General features: G+C 46.1%; 1 protein-coding gene across 2 annotated transcripts in view; it reads left to right on the forward strand.

The window, feature by feature from the left end:
* USP43 (ubiquitin specific peptidase 43) overlaps positions 1 to 21,388 on the forward strand; it is a 62,495-nt gene that overhangs the window by 16,685 nt on the left and 24,422 nt on the right. For both annotated transcript variants that reach the window (XM_059997941.1, XM_059997942.1), the window contains exons 3-8: positions 2,979 to 3,082; positions 11,326 to 11,418; positions 13,350 to 13,485; positions 15,552 to 15,687; positions 16,980 to 17,115; positions 19,232 to 19,343. In XM_059997941.1, the coding sequence (XP_059853924.1) occupies positions 2,979 to 3,082; positions 11,326 to 11,418; positions 13,350 to 13,485; positions 15,552 to 15,687; positions 16,980 to 17,115; positions 19,232 to 19,343 (717 nt within the window). The remainder of the gene's footprint in view (positions 1 to 2,978; positions 3,083 to 11,325; positions 11,419 to 13,349; positions 13,486 to 15,551; positions 15,688 to 16,979; positions 17,116 to 19,231; positions 19,344 to 21,388) is intronic.

Raw genomic sequence — 21,388 nt, forward strand, 5'->3', positions numbered from 1 at the left:
TCTGAGGTTATTTCTGTTTCAAAACATATGAAAGCCATGTAGTTCGATTTATTTGAAACTAGAATAGAAAACATAAGGACCGCTTTCTTCTCTGTTAATGCAACGATAAATGTTTTTGTCTGGTGAATAGGGCCTCTTTTTACTATCCTGTAGACACTGTGACACTAGCAACCTTTTGGGTAGTTTATCGTACAGGAAACGCCACTCTTGCAGAATTAAGAAAGGGATGAGGGTGGGGAGAAGACCAGGAAGCTAACATTTATTAAGCACCTACTGTGTGCCAGGCAGGATACCCACATCTTTTTTCGTTCAAATGATGGCTCCGTGAGGTGGATGTAATAGTCCGATTGATGTGGAATGAGGCTCAGGGAGGGTTTTAGGGTCACTTGGTTAGCAGGGTAGCGCCAGCCGGGTCTCACCTGATAGACCATGCTTTGTGAGTGACCCTCTGCTGCCTCTTACCCCAGCCTTGTCTGGGATTTTCACTTTCCATACCCATCCTTGGATGGTCACGTCCACAGCCTCTCTCAACGCGTGCTGCCTTATCGTCTGGGTGCAGACGCAGCCCGGATCATCGTGAGGTCTTTGGTTGCGAGGAACGGCAGCCAACCAGATGACTCAAACAAGAAGGGGATTAGTTGGAAGGCTAAGGGGAGTGTGCAGAATCGAAGGGGAGGCTGAAGACCAGGCTTGGAACCATCAAGAACCAGACAGCTCTGGGGTGAGGGTGTCTCAGTGGCAGGAGCAGCTCAATCCTCCAGCCTGGACACTAGAGTCGGCGTTTGCAGCCTTTAGGTCACTCTGCCCATGGTTGACACGCAGGGCAGGAACATCTCATCCGTCTAGCTTGGGTCATGTGCCTGCCTGTCTCTTGGTAAGGGAGGACAGGACCCCCGAGGAAAGAGCCTCCCCCACCTCCCCGTGGACTGAGGCTACTCCCAAAGAAGAAGGGTCAATCCTGAGCAGGCCCAGATGCCAGTGTCCGCTCTGTACCCAAGTTCTGTCTCTCCTCCGAGCCCTACCTGCCGTAGGTGTCTCTGCCTCGAACTTGGCTTGCCCTCCCCTCCTCCCCTGACCCACTTCTCCTTTTGCCTTTCCCTCTTCTGTTAACGGAAAGTGGTTCTCCAGGCATCAGACTGGAAGCTTGGAGCTGGCCCTGTGTCTCCCTCCCTCTGTCTCCGTTTCCTTCCCCTTCAGGTGCTCAGTTAGGAGCTGTGCGCACAGGGTGTCTTGATTGAGTTCCTACCTCCTTTTTATTTTCATGGCTCCTACTCTAGTCCACCCTGTTGGCACCCGGACCCTTGAGCCTCATAATTTGTGTCCTAACTCCAGACGCCCCCTCCTTCATCGTGCCCACGCCTGTCAGGTTATAGCGTGTCTCTGTGCGTGTAGCCACCGCTTAGGTTCAAAACCCACTAGACACTCGCCTTCGTGTCACAACAGCAAACACTTATACAGCGCTTGCTGTGTGCCAGGCCCTATTCTAAGTGTTTTATATACATTAACTCTTTTAATCTCAAAATATCCCTAGCACATTGGTACTATCGTTCATTACCCCTTTATGAAATTGGAAAACCATGGAACAAAGAGTTTAAGTAATTGATTTAGCTGGATCAGAGGTTGAGAAACTCTCACAGCTAAGTACCAGTGCAGGGATTTGAACCCCAGCAGTCTGACTCCAGCGTCTAACCCTTAACCCTGGTACTATGCTGTTTACTGAACCAGGAATCTTCTTTAGGACATTTAAGGCCCCATCCAACATGGTACCAGACTCCCTCTCTAGCTCTGTTTTCTACTCCCCTTTGTACATCCCGTATTCTGGTCAAATTGGGTTTAATGAAATAGTGGGACTGACTCTTCTTAGTATTTGTCACTCTTATTTGTACCAAAATTTTATTATGAAAAATTTCAAACATGGAAAAGTTGGATTCCTTATACAGCGAATATCTCCTACCCACCACCTAGATTCTATAATTTACATTTTACTAAAATTGCTTTATCATGTATTTATCTACCTATCCATCCGTCTGTCCACTCATCACTCCATCTTTTTCTCATCTTTTTTTTTTTGGATGCATTTTAAATTAAATTTCAGACATCAGTACATTTCTCCCCAAACAGTTCCCCTGTGGTCCTTTCTCCTGGCTCTTTGCCGGCCTTAAAGACGGATGTGACGTGGCCATAAGCCATGGAATTCCCGCAGCTACCAGAAGGTAGAAGAGGCAAGGAACGTACTTTCCCCCAGAACCTCCAGAGGGAGTGCGGCCTTGCTGACACCTTGGTTTTGGCTCCGTGGTGCTGATTTTGGATGTCCAGTCTCGAGACCTGTGAGGGGACACATTTCTGTTGTTTCAAGCCACTAGTTTGTGGTCGTTTGTTACAGCAGCAACAGGACACTTATACGTAAGGGAATGTAGAGAAGGATACAATAGGACAGATTGTGGAGGGAGGAGGCTCAGGCATCCATTATTCTAAGGTGCAAACCTGGTCTGTCTGAGAAAGAGAATGCTCGTGTGAAGACTGGCTCCCTGGAAAACGTGGACAGAAACAGCTTAGCAGGTGGAAGATGGGCAGATTTGGTGTGGATGTATTTGAAGTGATGGCAGCTCACCCAAGTGAAATGTACAGAAGGCATCTAGACACAGGGGGCCTAGAAGGATGGAGGTAAAGAACGGGGTTCTCCACCAAGGTTCATGCTCTTTCAGCGCACACACGCACACACACACACTCTCATAGTCTCTCTCCCGCTGTCTCTCTCTCCTCTCTCTCTGTCTGTCTCTGTCTCTCGGAATTGGGGAGGTCCAGGGATTGAAGGAGAGGCGGATTACGGTAAGACAACATGGAAGGTCCTGGTCTGCAGGTTTAGGTCCATAGAATGGTGCTGAGGACCCAGGAGGAGGTGTAGGTTCGCTGGTCTGAACGCAGTGGAGTGATGAGAGGCACATCTGATCTTGCTTCCTCTCCTCATTTCTTTGCAGCTTCAGCCTGAAGCCAGGAAGACCTCCGAGGACCTCCCGTCGCCATCAGCTCAGCTTCCTCTAGGCCAAAGCTTTGTGCAAAGCCACTTTCAAGCACAGTACAGGTAAGAATGGGGTGTGTTTAGAATCTGTCCTTAAGGGCTCAGCAAACTCCTATGCTGGTATCTAACCTCCCTTTGCCAGGTTTACCCCGAGATTACAAAACAACAGAAACCATAAACACCCTTCTCTCTCCCATTATAAATCCCAATTAACCACTAACTTCTATTGTCTCTGACCCTCAGTATTTCATTTTTTTGTGTTTTTTATTTTATTTTTGGCTGCGTTGGGTCTTCGTTGCTGCGCACAGGCTTTCTCTAGTTGCGGTGAGCGGGGGCGACTCTTCATTGCGGTGTGCGGGCTTCTCATTGCGGCGGCTTCTCTTGTTGCGGAGCACGGGCTCTAGGCACGCGGGCTTCAGTACTTGTGGCTCGCGGGCTCTAGAGCGCAGGCTCAGTAGTTGTGATGCACGGGCTTAGTTGCTCCACGGCATGTGGGATCTTCCCGGACCGTGGCTTGAACCCGTGTCCCCTGCGTTGGCAGGTGGATTCTTAACCACTGTGCCACCAGGGAAGCCCCCTCAGTATTTCTTTTCTTTCTTGCTGTCTCCTGGGCCTTCCATCCCCCCCTTGAAGGAGAGGTGATGCAAGCATGGTTCTCCAGAATATGAATGTGGAGGCCAGGATCTCCCCAGCAGGCCATCATTGAGAAGTGGATGAGATCTTTCTGGTTTGTTCTTTATTGCCAGAGAGCCAAGTTTCACACATTATTTCGAGTTCAAGATTTCCCAGCATAATGGAGGATATAAAAGATATATAATTATATAGACTCTGACTTCAGAAAGTATATGTTCTCTTTGGGCTTTTATATATGACAGTTCAGAGATTCACATAAGGCAGAATATTTTCAAGAATGACAATGTTGTAGTGAAAGCACTAACCCCCGGGGCTTCTCGAAGGAGGTATGCCTTTCCACGGGCTCTGCAGAATGAATAGGGTTGAAAAGGGTGGGAACATATTCAATGAGAGTGACATCCGCTTCGAGGTGGGAATGAGCGCAGTGATCAAGATTGAGGGGAAGCCACTGGTTACATATATGTTCGCCCAGATAGTTTTTGATTTAACTTAGAAGAGCCCAAGGAGATGAGGTACAATCTGGGGTCAGGCATTTCGCGAGGACACATAGTAAATGGCAGAAGCAGGATTTGACCTCTGAAGCACAAGTCCTGTTTCTGCTTCTTTGTAATTCTTCCTCTTGGGTGGCTCTTCCATCTGACCTTGTTCTTTTCCTGTGAGGTTCTGCTGTTACTTCATGCACAAAAGCTTTGCCTTCCTGTTCTCCATTATGGATACCAAAACTTTTTTTTTTTTTTTGCGGTACGCGGGCCTCTCACTGTTGTGGCCTCTCCCGTTGCCAAGCACAGGCTCCGGCCGCGCAGGCTCAGCGGCCATGGCTCATGGGCGCAGCCGCTCCGCGGCATGTGGGATCTTCCCGGACCGGGGCACGAACCTGCGTCCCCTGCATCGGCAAGCGGACTCTCAACCACTGCGCCACCAGGGAAGCCCCAAAACATTTTTTTATATTTTTCTTTTGGATGTTGCATTAAATCACTTTCAAAGGTGGGCTTTTCTCTGAGTCTTCTGCATGCTCTTCTCTTTCCTTTGCCCTGTTGTCTTTTTCATAAGCCTCCTGTTGGTTTTTTATCTCTTATTTACTTCAAACAAAGTAACGATTATTCAGCCTTCTAGAATTCACTTACAGCCGTTTACTTCCATACTTTTGGGAGATTTGTATTCTTTCTATTTAGAAAGGAGAAGATGACTTAAAATTGCCCAGCAATTGTGCTAATTTAGGATTTATGTTATATTCATGGATCGCCCATAATGTAATTTGGACGTGATCACTGTCTTTGAGGTGATTATTTATTTAGGAAGAGCAGGTAGTTTCGGAAACACTTTGGAAGAACACCAAAGCTGCTTTCCCACTGGAACGGAAAATCCATAGCACTTGAGAAGTTCCCTCACCCTGCCCCAGCGGGGAGAAGGACCTCAAACGACCTTGAATGACAGCCACAGTGACCCTGGGGCACTCCCCTCCTGCCCTGGCTTGCTTACCGCATTGGGTAATTCAGATCTCTTCTGGATGAGCCCCTGTCTCATCGTTGTCCATGAAGAAATGCCCACTGGAAGCAGCCGCATAGCACAGGGAGATCAGCTCGGTGCTTTGTGACCACCTAGAGGGGTGGGATAGGGAGGGTGGGAGGGAGGGAGACACAAGAGGGAAGAGATACGGGAACATATGTATAACTGATTCACTTTGTTGTAAAGCAGAAACTAACACACCATTGTAAAGCAATTATACTCCAATAAAGATGTTAAAAATAAATAAATAAAATAAAATAAAATCCACCCCCAGAAAAAAAAAACAGAAATGCCCACTGATTTCCTAAGAGAAGTGGTGATGCACTACGAGATTTACATGGAGGAAACCTAGATTTCGTGTCTACTAACTCACCTTTTAGCCATGAAAGCTGCTTGCAGGGCATCTGTCTTATCTCCAGGTACTCAAAGCAGAGGCTGCTTGAAAGCAAAATAAGGAGACAGAGGAAAACAATAGAGGAGGAGGGAGAAGAAAATCTAGAAGGAGGGAGGGGGAGGCATAAGGCAAGGGCAGGTTAGAACTTGGGGAAGGGTCACCGTGATTGGCTTCAGGTGCCCCTCCTCTGTGTCCCCGTACCATAGATCTGCCTCCTTTCTCCACTCACTCATTCTCTCTGCCTTCTTCCCTTCTTGTCCACACATCCTCTTTTCCTTCTTGCACATCCTTGAGCATCTGATACTGCGCTTGGTCCAGTGGCTACAACGAAGGCTGTAACTCCTTGCCCACAAGAGGAAATACTAACCAAGCAGATCCCTTTATTCTCTGGGTGTTTAATCCATGCCTACTACGTGCCAGGTCCTCTTCTAGGTGCTGGGAATTGAGCTGTGAAAGGAGTCAGCCCCTGTTCTCAAGGAGCTCACATTCTACTGGGGGAGGTGTTAGATAATACACACATAATACACACGCAGCAATTTGCGATGATGATGAATGTCACCTGGGAGGCGGGGTAGGCAGCTAACCTTAGATAAGGTGTTCAGGCCAGGCTTCTTTGCAGAGGGGACATTTGAGCTGAGAACTGAGTGACAAGGAGCCAGCTGTTGAAATATTTGGGGACAGGGTATTCCAGGCAGGAAAAGCAGCAAAGGGTCTGGGGTGGGAGTGATCCAGGCAAATTCAAGGAACAGAGGGCCATCGAGTAGTGAGGGGTGGGAGGTGAGGCTGGACAGGTAGGCGCGCACCTGGTCGTGTGGGTTGTAGCCTCAGGGGCAAAGGGAACCACTGCAAAGTTCAAGGCAGGGTGTAGTCTAATTTTCCATTTAAGCAATTGGCTGGTGGGGACTTCTCTGGCAGTCCAGTGGTTAAGACTCCGCACTTCCACTGCAGGTGGCACAGGGCCGATCCCTGGTCGGGGATCTGATCCCACGTGCCCTGCGGTGTGGCCAAAACAAAAAAGAAGAAAAAAGAAAGAAATTGGCTGGTTGTTTTGGTGATGAAGGGAGGCAGGGCTGGGAGCTGGAGCAGCAGGTGATGTGCTGTTCTCTCAGTGGGAGAATGGTGGTGGCTGGACCATGAGGTAGTGATGGAGATGGAGGGACGTGGGCTGGTGGGGAACAGAGTCAACAGGACTTGCCAGAGAGTTTAAGGGTCAGGGGCGGAGGGACCAAGGAAACAATGAGCATCTAGGGTGACTCCTGGGTTTTTACATAGTTGTATAACTGGCACGTGCTTTGATGGAAAAATGGAGGGAGCTTTGAAGTGCGTGTTATGGATGCGAAAGCGGAAAAAAACTCGTTTCCCTTTGCATTACTCTTGACTACTTCCACACTCACAATCCTTCTGACCCCAGATGTGTGGGTGTTTTTCCCACACTAAGCAATTCTGCGATTCTCTCTGGACGCCAACTGAGTGTCCTGCAATTTAACTCAATTCTGGCACTACTTAGAGCGGGCACGGACCCCGCAGGTTAAAGGCTCAGTCCCAGCGGACTGCCTGCCCGCCGGACACCAATTGCAAGTCCCGGGTCGTCACCTGCGCTGCTGACCGACTGGCTATAAATTGGAGGTTTCCACGGCCCCCTCCTCAGGTTCAATGATTTGCTAGAGTGGCTCACAGAACTCAGGAAAACCGTTTACTTACCAGGTTACCTGTTGATTTGGAAAGGCTATAACTCAGGAACAGCCAGATGGGAGATTCATAGAGCAAGGTCTGTGGGAAGGGGCGAGGTTCCGCACCCCTCGCTGGGTGCACCGCCCTCCCAGCACCTCCCCACGGTCACCAACCTGGAAGCTCTCCCAGCCCCTTCTGCTGGGGTTTTTATGGAAGCAACATTATGTAGGCATGATTGATCCAATTATTGGCCATACGTGGTTAACTCAACCTCTGACCCCCTTCTTTTTTTCCCAGGAGGTAGGGGTGGAGCCCTCTAATCCCATGCTTGGTCCCTCTGGCAACCAGCCCCCCTCCTGTGGTTTTCTCTGGGGGCTTTCCAGGTATCACCTCATTAGCATAAACTCAGGTGTGTTGGGATGGGGTTTGTTATGAATAGCAAAAGATGCTCCTTTTACCTTCATTCTTGCTCTTATCACTTAGGAAATTCCAAAAGCTGTAGGAGCTCTGTGTCTGGAATAACTGTTAGAGACCAATTATATATTTCTTATTATAAATCACAGTATCATAATGCGTGAGTCAGGGGAGGATTCGTGAAGAAGTGACTTTTGAGCTGATCTGAGACTAAGGACCGCAAGGACCCTTTGTCGATTACTATAGAATGATGAGTAAGAAGCAAGATATTCATGCTGGAAAAAAAGACTGGTGACAGCTAAAAATAGCTGCTTTCTGCCTGCAGCAGAGTTAAGAAAAAATATAGTTAGAGACGTCCACCTAGGCTAGGACTTTTGAGGTCTGAAAAGTGATTTTCTGTAGCCGTCGGTGGGCATCAGCTCCACACTGGAGCCCCTGAGGGTGATACTTGCTGTCCTGGACCCTCTTCAGCCTCTTTTCCTCGGGGGGAGGTTGCCTGGGATGGAGGGCCGCCCTGGCATCGGCCTTTATGAAATTGAAAGCTGGAAATGTTATTATGGGTTAATTCAGAGATCCCTGTTCACCGAGATTCTCCCTCCATCTCCCTTGTCCTCCTTGTTAGGGGGCTGAGTTTTTGCCTTTGGCTGGAGGAGAGAAGGAAGAATAGTACTGGGGTGCTGGAGTTATAAACTAGAGGACAAATAATTCATTATTCTATATGATTATTACCACAGCCTGAAAACATCTGCAAGTTTAATAGCCAAGGATTGTTGCAATGTTGGAGTTTGGGCTACAGGTGGGATTGTGCGTGTGCGTGTGCGTGTGCGTGTGTGTGTGTGTGTGTTCATCCCTTCACAGCATTCATAGCTTTTATTCACAGAAAGCCTAATCTGGTCCCCGTTACAGGCAGCGTTCCCTTTTAGGCAGAGTATGTTTTGGAAGGCTTCCTCAGAACAGATCTTGGAGAGGTGACATCTTGCTCGTGCGTCACCATAATTACCTTGCCGACTTGGACATCCGTCTCGCCAGCCAGCGAGCAGGTGAAGCTGGCCAGGTTGGAGGTGTCAGACGTATATTCAGCAGCAGTGAGAGGCCAGAATGTGAAACGAGCAGTGCCATTTCGGGACATTTGTAACCAGTGGAGAGCAAAGAGCAGTTCTGAGTTTCAGCAGCAGGTGAGAGGCTGGCTTTGGAACAGAAACAATTTGACAAGGAGGATGAAATAGCTTAGGGAGATGGGCAAGTGAACATTGAAAGGCATTGGGGTGATTTTCTGTCTCTTTCCTCTGTGAGTACCTGGGAGATAGTAGGACAGGACCGTGAAACTCTGGGGGAGATGGCAAGGACGAAAGGACCCCCAGGCCACATTTGAGGTGTAGGTGGAGCCTGGTAACATCTGGAGTTTTCTGTGAAAGTGACACTGCCCTCCCCCCTGATCTGTTGGTCGCACTCACTTTCCTCATTTCTCATCCTTTGAGGAACAGGTGCATTTCATGTCCTCTGTGTGGTTTATTATGAAAACAATACATTTTCCCCATCCTTTAAATACAAAATTAGACTGTTCTGTGATTTCGCCAAACTATACATCTCTTGCTCCCTGCCAGAGATTCATGGCTGAATCTAAAGGCCATATCCCTGAATCAGTTGACTATGATGTATCTGCAAGAAAGATGCAGCCTCGCTTAGTTTTAGTAGCTTTAAAGAAAAAATGAATAAGTCAAAGAAAAATATTCTTTCTCATTTGTTCACTTAAATATGAAACAGGGATTTGGAAATTTCCCAGGGACAAAAATACATGTTTCAGGCCTATGTTACGCCACGGTACGTGATGGGTGAGGGGAGGAGAGGGGAGGGAGAGAAGCTGGGGTGGCAGAGGGGCCCCCACAAATGGCAGGTCCCCCTGCTGGTTGGAGCTTGATGTCTGATGCCTTCTTTTTACCAAAATATTGCGATGGTTTTCCCAGAGGGAAATTTACCAGAGAGTGATCGAACATTAAATACTCCGGTCTGTACTCGGTTCTGTTTTCTAAAATCATGGTTGGCATTCTATGAACTTGTATCCAGGAAAGCCTACTTGCTATGAGCAGAGCACTTAGGGTTGCCTGGGACAACACCCTGAAAACCTCAGGGGTTCCTGCTGGGCCCTGGCTTTTTCTATTTTGTCTGCTCAACGGAAAACCAATCCAGCAGGACTGGTGCTTTCTGTCGAGATTCAGGAAACCTGATTCTGATCCCAGCTCCGGTTTTCTTGCTGGCTTACCCTAGGGCTGTCCAGTGCTGAGAGCAGGACCTGTGGCGGAGTATGCTCCCCTATTCCCAAGGAAATTCATGTAGATTTTAGGGGAAGGAATGTAGCATCCAGAAACCCCTTATATCTTGGAAGAATATGGAGCATTATATGATGAAGGAAATAAAATAAGAGCGCCCGGGTGGAATATAAAACTCGGCTTTCCCTCTCAGAGATGCATGCTAAATATGGGAGTGTTAAATTTCAAAGAGCTTAAAGAATATAAATAAACTATTGGATCTACTTGTACTCACGACATGATGATGGGCATGGGCTCTGGAACCTGAGCCAGCTCTGCCACTTAAGAGCTGTGTGTCCTTGGGCAAGTGACTTAACCTCTCTGTGTTTCTGTTTTTTCTTCTGTAAAATGGGGATCATCCTGGTTCTTATGGCTAGCACACGGGTTAATCCATGCACAGTGCCCAGTTTTTAGTAAATTCTTTCACCGTTAGCTGTTACTACTAGCTGCTATTTTCTGAACTTTGTTTCCTTTAGCCGTCCAATGAGGCAGGTGGATTGCATCAGTGGTTCTCCGCCTGGTTGAACACTAGAGTCACCTGGGGAGCTTTTAACATTCTGATGACTGTGCCTCTCTCTCCCTGCTTCCCTTGAAACAGAATCTCAAGGAGTGGGGCCTGGACCTCTGCATTTGAAAAAAGCATACTATGTGATTCTGGGGCCCAGTGAGACTGAGACCTTTGAGCTTGAAAGCTGTCACAGTATCTTTCTATTTGGAGGGGTTACAGCCTCCCTTCCCATACTCAGTGCACTCATACATGTGACTATATCCTTTTTAAGAAATTGAGATGAGTCACATAACATAAAATTAACCCTTTTAAGTGTGCAATTCAGCAGAATGTACACCCACCATGGTGTGCAACCACCAGTTTTTTCTGGTTCCTAACCATTTTTGTCACCCCCAGAAGAAAACCTGGTACCCATGAAGCAGTCACTCCCCAGGCCTCCTCTTCTCAGCACCTGGCAACCGCCAATCTGCTTTCCGTCCCTATGGCTTTACCCACTCTGGATTTTTCACATAATTGGAATCAAAAATGTGTGGCCTTTGGTGCCCGGCTTCTTTTACTCACACGATGTTTTCGAGGTTCATTCGTGTAACAAGTGTCAGGACCTCGTGGCTGAATAATAATCATCGTGTGTCTGTACCACATTTTGTTTACCCGTTTACCCATTGACGGACACTTGAGTTGTATCCACCCTTTGACTATTGTGAAGAATGCTGCCATGAACCTCTGTGTACAAGGGTTTGAATACCTGTTTTCAGCTCTTTGTGGTACAGATCTCAGAGTGGAATCGCAGTGGTGGCTCTCTAATTAACTTTTTGAGGAACCGCCAAACCGTTCAGTGTGATTAAACTTTCATGTGTATCCTCTACCCTCACAGATCTTCCTTGACCTGTCCCCACTGCCTGAAACAGAGCAACACCTTCGATCCTTTCCTGTGTGTGTCACTGCCTATCCCCTTGCGACAGACGAGGTACGTGAGCATCATGCCCGTGAACTTGACTTCCATCCTTGGGAATCTTTTGGGCTTGCGGCTGCATTTTCTCCTTTGCTTCCCAGCCAAGCTTTGCAGCTTGGGGACATTCAAGGATTGAATGGGACAATGAACGTGAAAGGTTACAGAGTCCCTTCTTTAGCGGAAGAAGGAATTATAAACATGCTTTTGTTTATCAGCCCCGTTGCCAGGCTTACGTCTTTAGCCCATTCAGAAGCCGGCACCAGCCAGTTGGTACCACTCAATCAGACAGGGGCGAACTGGAGAAAATCTGTCACCCTCTGCTTTGCCCTGCTTTATTTCCAAATCCTTTTTCCTCTTAGTGAAGGTGTAGGAAAAGGTTTATTTAAGGAGCAAAGAAAAAGGAAAAGGGTTGTTGGGAGATATGAGGAAAAAAAAGAAAAGAGGAGGCAGGGTTGGGTAGGAGGTGTAATCACTGCAAAAGTAAGAAGCATATAGTGCAAGCATCCCAGAAGTCCAGGGCTTGGCAGTGACTGTTAAGGCGATGGCCCGTGTCAGTCTCATGGAATTTTAGCGAACTATATGGGGCGCCTTCACTGTCACGGAAGATGGCATTTCTTCCCTGGGTTCCTCACCTTTGTAAAAACCATTTCTCTTGCCCTCTGTCTGTTGGCATCCTCCATCTTTAGGATGCAGTGAAGACATGACGGCTTTGTAAAGCCTTTCCTGGCAACTTAATCCCCCTTTCTGCTCTAAATTCCTGTGCTGCTGACTGTCTGTGCCACAAATATAACACTGGCTTATCCTGTCATCAGATGATGGCTACTGATAGATATGAGCTGTGATACCTGGCCTGATGCAGCATAGCACAGTGGTTAGGACCACTGACTCTGGGGCCAGACTGCCTGGGTTCAAGTCCCAGTTCGGCTGACTAGTTGTATGAATTAGATAGTTACTGCAGTATAGAGCAGGGGAAACAGGAGCTGGAGGGGTGAGCCCTGGTGTGCTGCTGGGGGTAGTAGGAAGTAGAACCAGAGAGAGTCCAGAGAGGTTGGGGGGCAGAAGGGCTGTATCCAATCACCAAGGGAGAACTTCAGGAGACTCTCATCAACAGTGTTGAGTTGTCCTGGAAGAAGCTTGACTGCTCTACTTCTCAGACTTTGAGTTTCTTTTTGCTTAAAATTATCTATTTAACAAACAGAACCTGGAGACTATATAGATCTGTACAGATGGTCCCTGACTTACGATGGTTTGGTATACAATATTTTGACTTTACAATGGTACGAAAGTGATGAGCATTCAGTAGAGACGGTGCTTCACATTTTGAATTTTGATCTTTTCCCAGATGAGCGGTATGAGGTGTGGTCCTCTCTTGTGAGGCTGGGCAGGGGAGCACCATAGCTCCCAGTCCAGCCTGGTGATCACGAGGGTAAACAACTGATACACTTAAAATCACTGTTTTTCACTTTCCATGTAGTATTCAATAAATTACATGAGCGATTCAACGCCTTATTAGCACGGAAGCTTCGTGTTAGATGATTTGGCCCAACTGTAGGCTAATGTAAGTGTTCTGAGCACGTTCAAGGTAGGCGGGGCTAAGCTGTGCTGTTTGGTAGTTTAGTTTTATTAAATGTATTTTCGATTTAAGATGTTTTCAATTTACAATGCATGGGTTTGTCGGGATGTAATCCCATCATAAGTTGAGGAAGGTCTGTATTGTGATTCTTAATCAAATATCTTTTATTTTTAACTTGCTGGAAAAGTACACTCAGCTGAGACCCTTGGAGATTTGGCTCTCCACTGCCACCTGGTGGCAGCATACCTAAAGGGCAATGACCCGACCAGGAAGCAGAGATTTTGCCTAAGTGCTGAACTTGATCCATTATCAGTGATGGTGGCAACAATCCATGTCAGTCCTTTAAGGATGTGGCCTCCTTCCTATTTTCCAGATTCTTGAGCGTCACCTTGGTCTTCCCCTCTAAGAGCCAGCAGTCCCTGCGTGTTGGCCTGGCCGTGCCAATCCTCAGCACGGTGGCAGCCCTGAGGAAGATGGTTGCAGAGGAAGGTGGCATCCCTGTGGATGAGGTGTGATGGGGCCTGGTGATGGGATTGATGGATGCTAACTGGGCCGGCTGTCTAGGGTGTTTAGGTTAATTTCTGGCTCGCGGTGATTCCTGAGTGACTCCTGAGTTTCTGTTTGATTAATAGTCCCTGGTGTCTGTGCTGACGGGGCCTTGACCTCTTCCTGCATTTTCACAAAATAACCAGAAAAGGATACCACCTTTATCTTACAATCAATCATCATCATTTCAACAATAGCTGACTCTCAGTAGGGCTTACTAAGTGCTGAGTACCATTCTATGAACTTTATAGCTAATTTACTCCTCACCACCATCCTGTGAGGTAGATATTACAATTATCCTCATTTTAGCAGCAAGCACTGAGACTTACCCAAGGTCACACAGCTGGTAAGTGGCTGGGCCAGGATTTGAAATCAAACGCAGATGGTTTGATTTCACAACCACTATTCTATACTTTCACTCCCGGGAATATAAGCCAGGAGACTGAAGGGACAATAAATGAAATATAAGGAACTACTGAAGGAACTTGTGGTGTATATATGAGAGAGGCAATTTGGAAGAGAGTGGGATGGACGTGCTCCAATTTTTTTTTTTTTTTTAGCATCTTGGTAAAGAGTTTGGATTCACTTGACTTTGGAGGGCAGACTCCTAACAGGGACCCCCATGAAAGGACAGGGTAGAAGTGATGGTGGTGAAAAGCAATGCGGTATGATGAGAAGGGCTTGCAGTGGGGTTCTAATTGTGATTCAGTCCCTTCTCGTTTTCTGACCTTGGACAAAGTAATTGGTCCTCTGTTTCTTTAACTGTAAAATGGAAATTTTACACTTCCCTGGTGACCTCGTGGGATTGTTTTCTAATTAAAGAGTATTTTTAACCTTTTTGTTAAGGAATAACATAGGTACAAGAAAGTGTTCATGTCTTAGGGTTATAACTTGAATTTTTGCATGCATGTACATACGTGTAACCACCATGATTATTGAGGCTTTCCATCACCCCAGTGGACTCCTTCCTGCCCCCACCCAGTCAATCCCTCTGACCTCTCTCACCATTTTAATGAAGATCTCAACTGGGGAAAAAAAATGTGTGTATCTTGCTTTGTAAACCCAAAGTGCTATATGGGAATCTATAGTGAGGGAGAGAGTAGGACAGTGGGTGAGAGAGTCTTGGGGGAAAAAATAGCAGTAATAAAAGATAAAAAGGGGAGAAGTCTAAGAGAGGTAGAGTTTGAAACTTTAAGAGAGTAAAAGGACTGTCAGGAATTTAAAAGGCATGATGGGGACTTCCCTGGTGGTGCAGTGGTTAAGAATCTGCCTGCCAATGCAGGGGACATGGGTTTGAGCCCTGGTCCAGGAAGATCCCACATGCCACAGAGCAGCTAAGCCCGGGTGCCACAACTACTGAGCCTGTGCTTCAAAACCCCCGAGCCACAACTGCTGAGCCTGCGTGCCACAACTACTGAAGCCCGTGTGCCTAGAGCCCATGCTCTGCAATAAGAGAATCCACCACAATGAGAAGCCCGCGCACCACAACAAAGAGTAGCCCCCGCTCGCCGCAACTAGAGAAAGCCCACGCACAGCAATGAAGACCCAACACAGCCAAAAATAAATTAAAAAAAAAAAAAAAGACTTATAGGGGACTTCCCTGGTGGCACAGTGGTTAAGAATCCGCCTGCCAGTGCAGGGGACACGGGTTCGATCCCTGGTCTGGGAAGATCCCACATGCCACAGAGCAACTAAGCCTGTGCACCACAACTACTGAGCGTGCGCTCTAGAGCCTGCGAGCCACAACTACTGAGCCCACGTGCCACAACTACTGAAGCCCGCGCACCTAGAGCCCGTGCTCCGCAACAAGAGAAGCCACCGCCATGAGAAGCCCGCGCACCGCAACGAAGAGCAGCCCCCGCTTGCCACAACTAGAGAAAGCCCGCGCGCAGCAACGAAGACCCAACGTAGCCAAAAATAAATAAATAAATATTTAAAAAAAAGACTTATAAATAAATAAATAAAGGCATGATGTGTTTGTTAAGTTCCCTTTGAGAAACTAGAGGGAAAGTGATCCTCCTCATTCCAGGTGATCTTGGTTGAACTTCATCCCACTGGACTCCAGCGGTCTTTCTTTGATGAAGAGGACTTGAATACTATTGCAGAGGGAGATAATGTGTATGCCTTCCAAGCCCCTCCGTCACCTGGCCAGGAGATGCTCTCAGGTACAAGAGTGCTTTGCATAATGTTATTTGGATATTACGAGTTATAGGTTTGAGAGGATACTCATTGGGTGCTAAGGCAAAAGACACTTCATTTTAGTACTTGGAAATATCAGGCTTATCTTCTCCGATATTTGTTGTACAGATGGTTGATTATAAAAGTTAATCAACTAAGACAGGGGTTCCTGAAACCTTAGTATCAGAGTCACCTGGAGGTCTTGTTTAAACAGATTTCTGAGCCCTGCCCACGGTGTTTTTGACTCCGTAGGCCAGGGGTGGGGCCTGAGAAATTACACGTCTAGCAAGTTCCCAGGTGATGCTGACGCCGCTGGTCCTGGGACCACGTTCTGAGAACCACTGTTCAGAATAGGTGCTGGGGTAATCTTTGTCTTCAGGACTCTTATGGTTCAAGGTCAGTGCTTGAAGTAAAACTGTTACAAACTGGAGCATAGATGGCCAAAGAGATGATTAAATGACTTTTTGTTAACAGTCCCGCTTCCCTATGTTAACTTTTCCTAAACTTTGGATAGGCCAAGATGGCCAGTTTCTGACAGCCTTTCGTTGTAGGTCAGTATCCATTTCGGTCCAATTAGCCAGTCAGTAAGGCTCATATTTAGAGGACCTTGTACCACTGTTACACACATACCCCAGATGAATCCTATGCCCTGGACCACATCCTCGGCCAGCCTAGGTGGCAGGCAGCCTGTGGGAACCAAGTGTCTGCAGGGGCTCTGAGTCATCAGAGAGACTCTGGGCCTGGAACAGGACATCGACAGGCCCTGATTATGTGATAACTCAGTAAAATAGCCCTCATTTCAAATTCAATCACAGGACACATCTGTGCCTTAAAAGGAAAGTTTCAGAGCTGATTGGAAATTGAGGATGGTCCAGTTCCTCTACTTCCTCAACAATAAAGATTCTGACCTTCTCTCTGTACCCCTTACGTTGGCGTTCTAAGAGAGCGGATACTCTACAGCTCTCTGATCAAAGCATACAAGCAACCAGAATCATTTTGGTGTATTTTTCAGATTGGCTTTGAAAAGTATTAATTAAAATCCCTGCCTATACTTTAAACTTGGCTGACCACAACAGCAAATTCACTACCATGGATATCATCTTATGCCAGGTGCCTGATGGAACAAGTGCCATGAACCTTAATAGCACTTCCCCTGAAGCCCTCCAGTGTCTCCCAAGGGTGGTTAATGGATGGTCAAAGAGAAGAGGGGCTAGAAGCCAGGGTTCTGACCCAGCGCAACAGCTCCTTTAAGAACACAAATGTAATTCTCGCCCTTCAGCTCGTCCATCTGGTCTACCCGTCTCCCCACGCTTGGCAGCCTGCGAGGGTCAGCGATTATCCCTGCCCGTCCACAGTGAGACCACGGTGCTAATCCTCTTCTGTAATTTGGTGGGCTCAGGCCAGCAGGCCAGCAGGTATGTTTAACTTCATCCTTCTTTTACGTGATGTCTGGGTTGTGTCAACATGTACTTGGAATTTGCGCTAGAATAATTCTAATTTGAAAAAAAATAAATATCCATTCTCAAAGTTGATCAACAAGGAGCAGGGAGTAAGGTACTTCCTGATCGAGAGGATCAGAAATAACGGCCTTCAGCAGATGGCTAACATTGTCCTTAACAATTGAGCATCGGAGCTTTCCCTGTTGGTTTTAGGAACAATGATTTTTGCTCTCACCATGTGCTGTAAGGCCTAGGCAGTGCAGTAAGACAAAGGAAAAAGAAACTGGCTATTGGAAAGAGGAGGTAAAATGACCACTATTTGCAAATTATATTATTCTCTGTCCAGAAAACCAAGAGCTTGAAAGTAATTAGAACTAATGAAAGAGTTCAGGAAAGTGACTGGTTGCATAACAAATATACAAAACCAGATAGCTTTCTTACGGAATGCAAATAAAATGTGTAAAAGATATTACTCCAATGAAAAAATTTTAGATGGATAAAATGTTTGTAAAATTTACCTGGAAGAACAAACTCGTAAGAGTAGCCAGAAAATATTGGGGGCAGGAGAAAGAAGGAAGAGGGATTTTTCTAGTAAAACAGAATAAAGTTTTAATTATTAAAATATTGTGATATAGGCGGAAGAGTATACACTTAAATCAATGACACGGAACAGGTCAAGCATACTTCAGTATTTGTTAGATGATAAAAATGGTGTATTTCATATTAGTAAGGAGTGAATGAATTATTTAATACTAAGCCTGGGCTAACTGATACTTTCCTTTCTTTTTATTTTAAATAATCAATTTTTTTACTCCCGCCATAAATTCTCATGTATATATTGATTGGAGAGGTAATTACAGAAAAGGAAACCATAAAATAACTTGAAGGTAATATAGGGGAATATTTATATCTTTGAGTTGGGGGCTATTTGAACACCTAAGGCAGGAGGCTATCAAGGAAAAGTCTAATGTTTTCAATACATTTAAAATGCTAAGCTAAGAGCACATTTGAAAGAAGAAAAGTATTTACATCATGTGACAGCTGAAGGATGCATATCCGTCATATAAAACCTAGCTCTCAGATTAGGGACAGAAATAGTATTCTTTTAGTAAAATGAGCCACAGAGATGAACGTTAATTCACAGAAGAAATACAGGCATAGGTTAAAATATTCAGCTTCGTTAGTCATAGAAGAAATTCTGATGGCAATAGCAAGGTGCTATACTTAACCTTCCAGACTATTAAAAAACTTTAAAAAATTGATAATACTCATTCTGGGCAAGTGTCAAGAGAATGGGGCACATGCTTCACGGGTAAATTGGTGTGGCTCTTCTAGAGGGCAGGTTGGAAATAAATAGCTTTGGTCTTATTTCCACTTCTGGAACTTTATCCCAAAGAAACACTTAGTCATGTGCACCCAAAGGCGTAGGCAAAAGAACGTGTATAGTTCCCGCCATGAGCAAGCATTGCTTAAATAAAAAATTGGAAACAACCCAAATGCCTAGTAATAGAGGATAAGGTGAATACACCCATCTGTCGATTCAACAATTGACACCCGGTGCCCTTGCCCATCCAGTGCACCAGCTCGTAATTAACTTTCGCAAAGTTAATTCAACAGTAGCACATTCTTACCCCACTGGATCTTCACGCAGCCTTGCAGGTGGGGCCAGAGAGCAGTCAAAGGTCAGTGATTTGTCCAGAGGTACCCAGGGCAGAGCTGGAATTGACAGCAGGCAGTCTAGGCACCACAAGCTCACTGCTGCGTGCTCATCGGATCGGGATATGGAAAACATTCCCAGTTGCGAGAATATTCCTGATACACAAAGCCATCGATGTGTCCACTGGGCTTATCTCTGCCTGGCTTTCCTCTGGGTCCTGTGCTCTCTCTCTGGGGAAGAGGGTTTCCCAGCCACCTCTTTACACTGCCATGTCTCCATTCATAACGAGGGTCTCAGATGGGCAATTTTGTATTGTGTTTTGTGCTCAACTCTTATCCAGTTGAGAGAAGCCAATGAGTAGAGCCAATGCTCTTGACTGTTGGGTATTGTTGGTTTTTCTTTTGCTGAAATAACCTCATTTCCTTGGATTTCCAGGTTTGGGCCACCTTTCCTGATTAGGGAAGACAGAGCCATCTCATGGGTCCAGCTCCATCAGTGCATTCTCAGTAAGGTCCGCTATCTCATGAAGAGCGAGGCTTCTGTACAGGTCAGCATGTCAGTGTGTGTGTGTGTGTGTGTGTTGTCGGGGGGTGGGGTGTGGAGAGAGGGATGTAGGAATCTAGTGGTAGCTCAGGAGAGACAAGCATTTGCTGTCAGTGACAGTGTTCACACTGTCGTACCAAACAACTTTGATTTATATGCAAGAAAATCACCGTTTTATGTTCCGTGCTGTTTCTCTCTTTGTGGCATTACAAAATACCTTTCATGGACGGAGCTTTTGCTCGTTAAATCTTTCGAAACATCATTGGAAGAAAGAGTGGGATTTACATCATTCATCTCAGTTTTGTATATTTATGGCTTCCCATAGTTCTTCTTGGAGGGGAGCTTATTGTAATAAACTGTAACTTATACATTTGGATCAAAAATTTCAAGGGACTTGAGGTATAACTTCTGTGGAAAATTAAAATCGATGTTTATGTCCAAATATGAAAACCTAGGTATTAAAACAGTTTTGTCCAGTTTTCGAAAAACAGGTTAAAAACTCAAGGGGAAACACCTTTTTGCCTTGCTCATTTATTTATTCTCAGACTGGTAGTTTCCAAATAAAAACAACAAATTCTAAAACCATTCCTTTCAGCCCCGATTGTATCAGAACCTGTTCTGAGGGCTGCTTGGCATAGAAGACTTTAACATGTTTAGGGACATGTCGGTAGCCTCAGAAATTTGTTTTCCCCCAACTACTCTCTAAGTAAGAACTTTTCATTTGGGGGATGTACCAAACATTTCAGAGGGATTTCTGTATAGTTCTACATAATTCATGTTCCTTCCTGCTTAGGGAAAACCGTACATCTGATTTGGGATTTACACGAAATACCAGTTTGTTTAAGACCTTTTCTACATTTGCACCAAATCTTTATCTCCAAAGGATTTTTGCTTCACGAACTGCCCAGCATATCTGCCATGGTGCCCAAATTAGAAACTCGAACTTCTCCCTAAGTAGGTCAGAATATCTAGTAATAGCTTTAGCTTTCCCCAAACCCTGTGCTCCTGGCTGTTGAGAGTGGATGAAACGGCTTTCATGCAAACGTTGAACTCAGCTGTTCTTATTCTCCCCCTGGTCTCCCATGTGCTCTTGCCTCTGCATCTCTCCGGTCATTTCAATTTGACCGATGAAGCAGTCAGTGGGGCCTGCAAAATTCGAATACAGGCAACCTCCAACTCAGCTACGGACGCTTGTCCATAGATACAGTGACACATGTGTGGATGCCCATGGTTTTATGTAAGAATAATGTGTTCTAAGTGGTTGTGAGGCTCCCAGGCTAGCTCACCCATCTAACCCACAGGCTTTTATATTTTGGGTTTTGTTGTTGTTGTTGTTTTGGCCGCTCTGCGTGGCTTGCGGCATCTTAGTTCCCCGACCAGGGATCGAACCCTGGCCCTAGCAGTGAAAGCGCCGAGGCCTAACCACCTGACCACGAGGGAATTCCCAAGGCTTTTATATTTTGAAGAGTTTGAAAAGAATTTGAAAAGAATTGGTAATAATTTGGAAAGAATCCTGTCAGTCTTCTCAACATTGAACCAAAGAGATTAAAAGCAGTGAACATACATTGAAGGTTCCAAAGTGAATTTCCCTAGCCAAGAATGAAGGACAGGAAAATGTCTCTTACGAAAATGACCAATTAGCTAGATGGGATTAATTTGCAATGAATTATGAAGAAAAGAGATCGATCATTGCCTAGGAATTTTTCTGGTTCCTTTGTAAATTTTCTTCGTGGGCAGGCAGGGCGAGCTGCTTCTCTGCAGTGTAGGTGCCTTATTATGTTGCCATGCAAACAGCAAGGCTCCATTAGGGGTGCCAGGAAAAAGAGCTTTCCCCCCCAGATTTAACTAACTTCTCCTTGGGAAGTACACCCTCCCATGGCCAGCCCTGAATCCAAGCCCCTGAAGTCAGCTTGCTTCCAGCCATCAGTTTTGTGTTTGTTGAAGCGGCAGGTCAGCTAGAGAGTAGGTATAGTCCAGTGAGGCGTCCACACTCCCCAAATGTCACACTTATTGCCCCTCCTCCATCACCTACCACAGCCCAGGAGTCGG

The sequence above is a fragment of the Delphinus delphis genome, chromosome 19 (genome assembly GCF_949987515.2).
Source record: "Delphinus delphis chromosome 19, mDelDel1.2, whole genome shotgun sequence".
NCBI classification, from domain to species: Eukaryota; Metazoa; Chordata; class Mammalia; order Artiodactyla; family Delphinidae; genus Delphinus; species Delphinus delphis.